This window comes from Bos grunniens, chromosome 24, assembly GCF_055505025.1.
Source record: "Bos grunniens cultivar Pamir isolate PY7600 chromosome 24, Bosgru_T2T1.0, whole genome shotgun sequence".
NCBI lineage: Eukaryota > Metazoa > Chordata > Mammalia > Artiodactyla > Bovidae > Bos > Bos grunniens.
In genome coordinates, this window is record NC_141188.1 from 63,490,218 (window position 1) to 63,500,431 (window position 10,214).

The 10,214-nt window shown below is 44.7% G+C and overlaps 1 protein-coding gene across 1 annotated transcript; it reads right to left on the bottom strand.

The window, feature by feature from the left end:
* Positions 1–1,711: 1,711 nt before the first annotated feature.
* On the bottom strand, positions 1,712–8,967 carry LOC147346428 (serpin B3-like). The gene is made up of 8 exons (XM_086373747.1): positions 8,920–8,967; positions 7,716–7,905; positions 7,075–7,131; positions 5,667–5,795; positions 5,233–5,350; positions 3,906–4,048; positions 3,460–3,615; positions 1,712–2,539 (listed from the first exon to the last, which is right to left on the bottom strand). Exons 2-8 carry the CDS (start codon positions 7,878–7,880, stop codon positions 2,135–2,137), a joined length of 1,173 nt encoding a protein of 390 aa, XP_086229873.1. The 5' UTR covers positions 7,881–7,905; positions 8,920–8,967; the 3' UTR covers positions 1,712–2,134.
* Positions 8,968–10,214: the final 1,247 nt, after the last annotated feature.

The window sequence follows — 10,214 nt, forward strand, 5'->3', positions numbered from 1 at the left end:
CAGCACAGCGTGTAGGAGTTTAATCCATGTTGCTTCCGTAGTTTTTTCCTTTTTATCTCTAAGTACTATTCTTGGGTTTGTATTTTCGTTCATCTGTTTTGTTCACCTGTTAGACATTTGAGGTTTTGCCAGCTTTTTGGCTATTACGAATAAGGCTTCAGTGAACATTTGTGTCTTAGACCTTTTGTGGTGGATGTATTCATATCTCTTGGGTAAAATCAGGATGTGGAATTACTGGTCTGGTAATAGTCTGGTCAACTTTTAACCCTGTAAGAAAGTAGTGATATGTGCCACTTTGTGTACTTGAGAAAGACTTTCTCTAGAAGTGCATTGCTCAGCCAAGGAGATATGTGGTTTTCTGGAGACATCACCCAGATGGCAGCATAGGAGACCCCAGCTTCCCCTCTCCCTTAGAGATCAACAATGTGACAGTTGTTCTTGAACAACACACCTCCCGAAAAAGAAATGACAATACTGTGATGAGAGAGTGTGAATGATGTATGAATGATGAATGGTGTATAAAGAGCTGTACGTATTTAATGTATGAACGTCAGGAGTTTTGAGGTGAGTATATATCTGTGAAACCATCATGCCAATCTGTGTAATAAACATATCACCTCCAAATGATTCCTCTTGCCCTGAGAGAGCAGTGTTAGTGCAAGCTGTGCTGGTGGTCACTTTGTAGAAAATGAGTGTATCAGATTTGTATGTAGAAAATGAGTGTACTGCATGTTCACCTTCAACTTACTCAGTGCTATGGGCCAATAATATTTTAATAAAGATGGAAAAAATAAAATTGCAAGACTGTTTTCCTGAGTGGTTGCAGCTTTTGTATCCCTACCAGTGGTGTGGGAGAGTTCCGGTTGATCCACGTTTTCTCCACACAGGGTTTGACCAGTCTTTTAATTTTAGCTTTGTGCAATCCCATGGGAACAAGTTGGTGTCCTGTGGTGTCTGGTGTTCTGTTGTTTAGTCACTACCTCATGTCCAGCTCCTTTTTGAACCCAGGTCTCCTGCTTGGCAGTCAGATTCCTTATCACTGCACCACGAGGGAAGCCTGTCCTGTGGTGTATATGCATTATATTCTTTATTAAGCATCTATTATCTTTATGTTTAAAGTCACACATTGATTTTTATTACTTTGTGTTCAAAAATAACTTTCTTCATGTATGAATGATGTATAAAGAGCTGTATGTATTTAATGTATGAACGTCATGAGTTTTGAGGTGAGTATATATCTGTGAAACCATCATGCCAATCTTTGTAATAAACATATCAGCTCCAAATGATTCCTCTTGCCCTGAGAAAAGTTGTGTTTTGGGGAATAAAATTTGTCAGTTCTTTGCTTTATGGGTTGGTGGACTTCAGGGTCACTTGTCAGCCCTTCTTCTCACTGGATGCTCTCCCAGTCTTATCCCATCTCTGCCTTCAGCCACAATTACCATATTTCTCTCGGTAGCTCTAACATATATATCATCTGTCTTACCTACTTAGAGACTCAGTTCACATCCCAAGTCTGAGTTCTAGATGCTTATATCTAGGCTCTTACATGGGTTACAGAGCCTTCCATGTTCTGACAGCAGTCTGCCTTTTTAACCTCATCATGCTGCACTATTTTGATTTCTATGTAGGATAATATCTTTCTATATGATCTTTTCCACGTGTGGGGGGTCACTTACACTTTGTTGGAAAAAAAAGGATGAGCAACAAATGACATGAACAAGCCATGGTTTTATTGATAATGCACTTCAGAAAATTAAAAAATTTAGACATGTAAGGGTCCCACATACCACCTGAACTCAAATAAATGTGAATGTCTAGGTTTGAAAAGTAAAAATAACTTTTGAAATAGGAGCTATGATATTTCAAACTTAGTAGAAGATAGAGTATGGAAATAACTTTTAAAAATATAGTGAACAATTTGTCCAAGGAGGTGTTTTCATGGGGATTAGAGTAGGTTACATGTGTTTGTAGAAAGAGAGAGACAGACAAACAATATTTTATCCAATACATTGTGAGTGGTGACTATACGTTTGGGAAGGAAAACGCATCCAAGGGAACCTGTTGCACCAGCATTCAAGCTCCGGAAACAGCTCTCTGAACGTCCCCGAGTGTGGCCGCTGCCCAAGGACATCTAAGGGGAAGAGACTCGGCCACAGAAGAGGATGCTGTTGGTCTTGATGTGCTTGATGAGGAACAGGAAAGGGTGATTGCAGTGGAAAGCCTCACGAAACGTTAATGATGTGCGTATAATAACCACACCGGTAGCAGCCGCGGCCTCTGTGCCCTCCTCGGTAACCTCCACAAAGGACTTGTGGACGACCTTTGACACCGCCAGATCACAGCTCTGGGTCATGCCCGAGAAGTCGGCCACCCCACCACGGAAGGCATCCACCATCCCCAGGGCTTGCAGTGTGGGCACGAGGTCGTAGCTCTCTTCCACTTTAAACCGAGGCAGGTATAAATCCACTTCTCTCTTCCCCATATTCTGTGGGCTCGTCCACGCTATTAACTTCTCAGCAGTGAGCTGGTCTTCAAGCTGTAACAGTGGAAAAGGAACAACTGTCAGGATTCTCATGGTCATGGAGCCCACCTAACCTTGGATTGAAATGTCTGGGAAACCTTTAACAGTAAACATGAATACAGGAGATTCAGTTTATTAGATTTGCTCTGAGGAGGAAACAATAACAGTCCTGAATATATATCATATGATCAAATAAATGTTTTTATACATTTATAACTTTGTTCTTTTTATGTATGTATGTACACACTATATACGCGTATACAGAAATGTCTATACACATGTGTAGATGTGTGTTATATAAACATGCACACAGAAATGAAACAACATGTGTTTCATGTGAAGGTCATGTCTGACACTTTGTGACCCCATGGTCTGTATCCCTCCGGGCTCCTCTGTCCATGGGATTTCCCAGGCAGAAATACTGGAGTGGGTTGTCATTTCTTCCTCGAGGGGAACTTCCTGACCCAGGGATTGAACCCGTGTCTCCTGTGGCTCGCACACTGTAGGCGGATTCTTTACCATTGAGCCACTGGCACCTACTCCAGGACTCTTGCCTGGAAAATCCCATGGACGGAGGAGCCTGGTGGGCTGCAGTCCATGGGGTCTCTAAGAGTCGGACACGACTGAGCGACTTCACTTTCACTTTTCACTTTCATGCATTGGAGAAGGAAATGGCAGCCCACTCCAGTGTTATTGCCTGGAGAATCCCAGGGACGGGGGAGCCTGGTGGGCTGCCATCTATGGGGACGCACAGAGTCAGACACGACTGAAGTGACTTAGCAGTAGCAGTAGCAGTAGCAGATGTTATTATTATTATTATTATTTTTTGTTCTATGCTGCCAGCCAGTACTACCAATCTATGAGCAGCCCACACAAGCACTGAATCACTGGAAATGTGAGCAATGGCATGGAGCACTGTGAATACCAGGTTTTACCTCCTGCAGACCGTCTACTTCATTGGGCAGCAGCACCAACATGCTTAGCTCTTCGCCTTTGTACGGGATTTCCAGGATCTTGGCTTGCACGTCCTCCAGTGACACGAACTTGAAACTATTGGTTTGTTTCATCATCTGCACAGGTTTGCTTGTATCCTGCAGTAAATTCATGTGCAAAAGAATGCCAAGTGAGCAGTAGTCCAGAAAAGAAGATAGTATTATTGAGACACCAAACTCAGCCTCCTAAGAGATGATCTGGGAAATTTGTGTCTTAGAGATAAGAGTTTCTTCAAGGAATCCCCAGTAAATAAAGTTTAAAAAAAGGACAAGAAAATAAGCCTTGACAAATTCTATCTTCTATACGAGTTACATATTAATTACCATGCATTTAAATTTCACAGTGCATGTAGCTACACTTGGTTATACACGTAAATTACAGACAATACCTTGTTCAGCCAAAACTTTTCCTCTGCAGTATGTTCTTCCTTAAATTTCTGGTTCCACTGCCCTTTGAAGTAGACGGCGTTCACCAGAACCAGAACAGTAGAGCTGTTGAGAGAGTCTTTGGGAAATAGGTCCTTGATTTTTCCTGCAAAGACAGAAAATCAAAGGTCTGTCATGAAAGGCACGAGTGGTTTATCTGTCAGATGCGTTGAAAGTTACAAGTGATGATTAAATATTGACACGTCAGCCCGTGAGGGACTCCACGCCCAGTGGTTCACCAGGTGAGGCTTTGCTCACAGCCCGAGCCTGATGGAGTCGCCCTCATGCAGACGCCCCTGCTCCTGACTGGGAAGGTGTTCAGTCTGTGTGTGTGGGGACATCAGTCATTTCTCAAGGAATCCTGATGAACTGATTTCTGATATTTAAGATGCCATGATATTTCTATGATATTTAAGATGCCATGCTGTGCTAAGCCTCTTCAGTCTGTGAGCCCACGGACTGCAGCCCACCAGGCTCCTCTGTCCATGGGACTCTCTAGGCAAGAATACTGGAGTGGGATGCCGTGCCCTCCTTCAGGGGCTCTTCCTGACCCAAGAATTCTGGGTCATCAATTCTGACAATACCTTGTTCATCAGAACTGATGAACAGGTCATCAATTCTGAAGAACTGATTTCAGCTGACCTTTACTGGTCAGTTTTCTTCTTCCCTTTCCTCCCTTCCTGTTCCCTCAATAGCTTTGTCTCTTGTTTCCATTCCCTGTCTTCTTCATTCTGCACATTGAGTTGCTGTAGGTTAAGCCTATGATTCGGAAGGGAGGTAGGATACGGTTCATGGGATGGAGAAGTTGCCCAGCCCGTCCCTGGGTGGGGTGGACACTGTGACAATCCAGTGGGAGGGGGACGTGGGCCAGGACCCTTCTCCTGCAGGTGGTCATTTCTGCAAGAAGGATGGAGTAACGGAGAGCGGCTTGTTTCCCAGTTAAGAAAGCAAAAGTGGACTCTTCATATTTTCTCTTAGGGATTATAACCCGGAAGTTACGCCTTTAATTTAGAAACAACTTATGAATCAACCTGAAGTCTGAGCAGAGACTTGGGATCCACAAGACACTGTCTTCCAGGCTCAGCTGTGCCTGCAGGGGGCTGGTCATCGGAGCACCCCCGCCTGTTTCTCTCCACACTGACGTGGACCGTCCACCCCCTGCAGGGCCTCCCCACCCTCTGCAGTCTCGTCTCACCCCGCTCCTGACAGCCCGGTCAGGGTCCAGCACCGTGTTCACACACAGCGGGGACTCAGCCGTGGTTTGTAATGAGTGACTCTCTCATAACCTACCATTGGTTTGGCTCTCCACCCAGGAATTAATCATCTTTCGACTTTCCTCTGCAGCATTTTTAAAATCAGCAGATTCCACACTGGCTAGATAAAATTTCTGAACATTATCCATGTATTCCTATGACATGAGCAGGAAGGAAGCAGGAATGAAAAGTAATTTGTCAGTAACTGTGTAGGTATTCCCAAATTAAATGTGTTAAATCCTGATCAAGCAGAGGTCACAGGCCAATCCCTAGCCCCCCCTTACTGGTGTGCTATCACCCTCTGGACTCTCCAGCAGGGGCAGTTGTGGTCAGGGAGCTCGGTGCCCCTGGGAATAATGCCTCCGTGTGAGTCCCCAGGCTCCTCTGCACCCTCCCCGCCGCCATCCATTAGGAGATGTGGCCCGAGGACCCGGGATGCAGACCAAAGGCGTGACAGACCAGGAAACTCACCTGGAGAAACCGAAACTCCTTTTCTCCGTAGAGCCTGTTGGCGACACTCAGCTCATAGGCATCAGTGGATTTCTTTAACTCTGTCAGAAGCTTTTGAAAGTGTTGATGAACATTTCCTGGCTTTTCAACCTTCAAATGTCAAAAAGTGAGCTCATTGGAGTCTCTGTCAATGTAAACTCTACATGCCCAGGGGTCTGTGGATCCCTGTCTAGAGGGCGGTATCCCCAGGGATGATGGTTGTGGTTATTTCCCCTAATTGGTGTGTTTTACAGGTATAGCCTTCCTAATCCTTACAGCCGGTCTCCTAGGCAATTCTTTCTCCTGCTCAGACACATCACTCTTTTCTCCTTTGAACTACCACGCAGCGCCGTTCCTCCAGGCACTGTCTTAGCCGTCTGCAATGCTTAGGGTCACCTTCTCAGCTAAAGTTAGGCTTCTTGAGGGCCAGACCATAGTGCGTCTCTGACAGTCATCAGCTGTGTGAGAAAGTGAAATCTGTGTATCGTCCTAGGTTATGACGTGAAGCCCTGTTATACTCCTGGTGGGATTGTCTTCTAAGACCTGTTGACTCTGCCCTACGGCTCTTCGTTCTGATGGCCGCACTTCTCACTGTGGGAGCAGTGTGTGTCTGGGACACTGCCGGCAGCTGTACACCAGCATCTCTAAGTCCTTGGCTGGATTCACATGATGACAAGAGAGTGCAGAGGGCTAAGTAGCTTCTCCAAGGAGACAGAGCCAGGTTTTCAACCCAGGCTTGTCTCAATCCAGAACCTTAACCTTGCTACCTGAGAGTTCTGGACGAGCCTATAAACAACAGCTCTCAGTTAATCACTTTCCATAATATATTTTGATGCCTAACTATTGGTCTTCATAATATGAACTACCATCATGATTTAACATTATCCAATAATAATATTAATATTATGAGTTAATACTATGCAATGTTAGAAACATGTTATAAATAGTATAGTTATTATTTTGCTATAATAACCATAATAAAATACGTAATATACATCAGAGTTTTCATTTTCCTGGCACTGCTATTCTGTTTCACATGGATTTGCATGTATTGCAGCAGACATTTTATCATCCCCAGTTAACTGGGATGAAGTCACTGTGGCTCAGAGCAGTTGTATTGTCCACATTTGTCATTCCTGAACAACAGAGCGCAATCTGAAGCCCCTTTGGGTTTCCGAGCCCTTCCCGTGAAGCACATGCTACTCTCCTCTCAGGATAACAAAGACGTGAAGCACATATATGTAACGTGAAATGAGCTACAACTCTGTCCGCTGGGTTGCACTTAAGATGTGCCTAAAAGTGGACTTTCCCCACTTGGTCTGAAATTCCCAGTTTAAACTATGACCCTCGTGGATACGTGATCCTCTAAATCCGGTGCCCTGTGACTCACGTGCTCTTTTGCGGCTCCTCCTCTTGTGTTCTCTGCGATTTTATTGAAGTGAAGGACCTGGAGGAGACAGACAGTGGGGCAAAGAAGTGTCACCTGGTATATCTGTGTGCATCACAGTCGACCAAAAAGAAAGAAAAAAGTCAGGAAGAAGAAAGGAAAGAAAATGCAAACCAAGTACCAAACCAAACAAAAAACCCCCAAAGCATAGGGAACAAAGAAAAGAAGAAAGAATATTCAGTGCAAACACTTGCTTCTTAAAAAACACAGTCGTGTGTGGGAAACACAAAGCTGCTTGAGCGCTGTCCACTTTAAAGAACTGTGTCTCGTTTTTCATTCATCGTTGAGGAAACATGTAAAGATATCTCCCGTGGACTTTAGTCAGGGCCTCACTTCTACTGAGGTCTTCCATTAAAGCCTCACCTCTGGTTGTTGGGCAGTTGTAGGGGTTCATCCCAGCCCCCAGAGGAAGTCCAGGCACAGGAGGCAGGTGGGGAGCCCTGCCCCCATAACTCTGTGCCCACCCAGTCGTGGGGCTGCTTGAGCTTCCCGTGGGACCCGGGGACAGCAGACCTGTGGTCATCTGCACAGCAGCCAGCAGACACCCCATGCAAACCTGTGCGGGAAAGGCAGCTGCCACCTACCTTCTGCATCTGTGATGAGGTGTTTTCTCGGGCCCCTAAGTAAGTCATGGCTAAGGCTGACGAGATACTGAAAGGCGACAGGAAGATGTTTTCCTTCTCTGATTTTCTGATCTGGTGGAACAGATCAATTGCAAGGTGGATGATTGCTTCACTGAGGGAACTCATGGTGGCCGGATGTGGTCTGGAAGTCCTGGAAGAGCATCAGATGCATTTTATCATCACTCTAGGGAAGGAAGGTAGTCTGTAATGAGAATTTCTAAAAGAAATGCCTTATGTGTGGGTTGTGGATTTCTGGCAACGAAGATTTTTCCTTTCCATACATTTGGTAATTAGAAGACTTGAAATTAGGAATACCGGAGTGGGTTGCTATGACTTCCTCCAGGGGATCTTCCCCACCCAGGGACTGAACCCACATCGCTTACAGCTCCGGGACTGGTAGATTTGTTCTTTACCACTAGTGCCACCTGGGAAGCCTTATTTATAGAAAACGTTTCTTAAATATAATAGAAACTTGATGTTATACATTTCATAATTGAGAGATGTACCTGTATCCATCTCATAATTAGACGACTATTGAAATTAGTATTTAAAGAACATTTTTCTAAAAAGTAATAGCGTATCTTTACTGTTTCTTCCTTACTGACTGTACAAGAGTGGGTAAAACGTGCTTTATAACAGAGGTTGTGTTGTTGTTGTTCAGTTGCTAAGTCGTGTCCAACTCTTTGCACTCCATGGACAAGCTCCTCTGTCCTCCACTACCTCCCAGAGTTTGTCCAAATTCATATTCATTGAGTCCGTGATGCTGTATAACCATCCCATCCATGCTGCCCCCTTTTCTTTTTCCTTTCAATTTTTCCCAGCCTCCAGGTCTTTCCCAGTGAATTTATAACAGATTCAAAGGCAAAATGGATGTGGTAACATCCAGCCATCTCCCATCAGGTACCTCCGTGCCTTACTTGAAGGATCTGTGGATGCTGGACAGCCTACCCCTGATACACGTGCTCCCAAAGGAACGTGGGTTTTCTTTTAGAAATAAGTAAATTACCTATGGACTAAATCAGGAGAAAAAGTTCTTCTGTGGCAGAATATGTCAAATACCATCATACCAAATGAAATATTTAACACACGCACGATAAAACATCACATTCATTATTAATTTCAGAGAGGACTCCTGAGTTAGCGCAGAGCTGCTGGAAGCACTTACCTGTGTTCCTGGAGGAAGCAGAGGTGGGCAGGCAGCCTGTAAGCTTGTGTGCCGGGCGTGCTCAGCCCTGAATATATATACCTCTACCAGCCGCCGCCCTTTCCTCAAGGCAGGTGGTATTTCAAGATCAACTTCTGATTTCGTCACCACTTACCTTCAACTTCATGAGGAAGAAGTCTTTATGAGTCAAGACAAGATTATTGACCAACTCCTGTAAGTCCTTTCCTTCTGCAGAAGAAATTGTGCCCTACCATCCGTGCTCATGGGAAACTCATGTACATGCCTTTCCGACACCTGTGACAGTACACTTATGTGGCAGCTTCTTCACGTGCCCTGAGGAACTAGGCCCAGCCAGAAATAACCCTTAAAAATCTTTCTTCTCTTGTTAATACATGTTGACTTGTGTTTAAGACCACTTCTAACACAAACAATTGAAACGCTGACATTTTTTAAGTTCTGAAAAGGCTGTTTCTTTAAAAATATTTTGTATACCTGGGAAAATAGCTCAATGTCTCAGCTGAAGAGAGACTGGCAAACTGTCAGCTGTAGGTGGAGATCAGGCATGATCTGCCTCCCCTCGAGGCTGGACCCTGGCATGGTCCTCCCGGTGACCCCATTGTCCTCGTGGTTAATCCCAGTTGTGCCCTGGTTGCTAAGGTCAGAGGGCAGCTCATTTTCCAGCAAACTCACTTGCTCTCACTGAGAAGAACAACGGATACAAACAGGACCCATTTTAAGGGCAGTTTTCTAATGTTTTTTACGAAGATTTCTCAGAAAAGTAAATAGCTTGAGCTCCAGAACTACAACATTTCTCCATCATCCTGATCTGCAGCACACCCACTTCCGATTCATGACCAGAACAACAGAGTCAAATGTCTGTAAGAAAAAAAGAGGAAAAAATGTGTTCTTTGAATGGCATGGCTGAGTCTCACCACTGGAGTCTCATCTCTTCAAGCATCTGGTGTTCCTGTAATAGAATAATATCAAACACTGCTGTTTTAATACAAAACACTGGGGTTTTGTATTCACCCATTTTCCTCTTTAGTACCATGTTTAGGTTGGTGAGTTTGTTTTCCCCATTTCACAGATAACAGAAATGAGCTACAGAGTGACTGAACAGAAGCTCAAGTGGTGAATTGCCCAGGTGAGCTCTACAGGCAGGTAGCTGGTTCCAGGAGGCTGCGTGTGTATTCACTCCCCACAGGGAGTTGTAGACAGACTCGGGGCCTTTACTGACAAATCTCCTTGTGTTTAGATGAAAAGAAGCTGCGTCTTCTGCCCTCTCAGTAGAGATC

Coding starts and splice junctions, on each gene's coding strand:
- LOC147346428 (XM_086373747.1), bottom strand. CDS start 7,880: ATGAGTTCCCTCAGTGAAGCAATCATCCACCTTGCAATTGATCTGTTC. Junction 7,132..7,715: donor CCTCATCACAGATGCAGAAG/GTAGGTGGCAGC, acceptor TGTCTCCTCCAG/GTCCTTCACTTCAATAAAAT. Junction 2,540..3,459: donor AAGTAGACGGTCTGCAGGAG/GTAAAACCTGGT, acceptor CCACTGTTACAG/CTTGAAGACCAGCTCACTGC.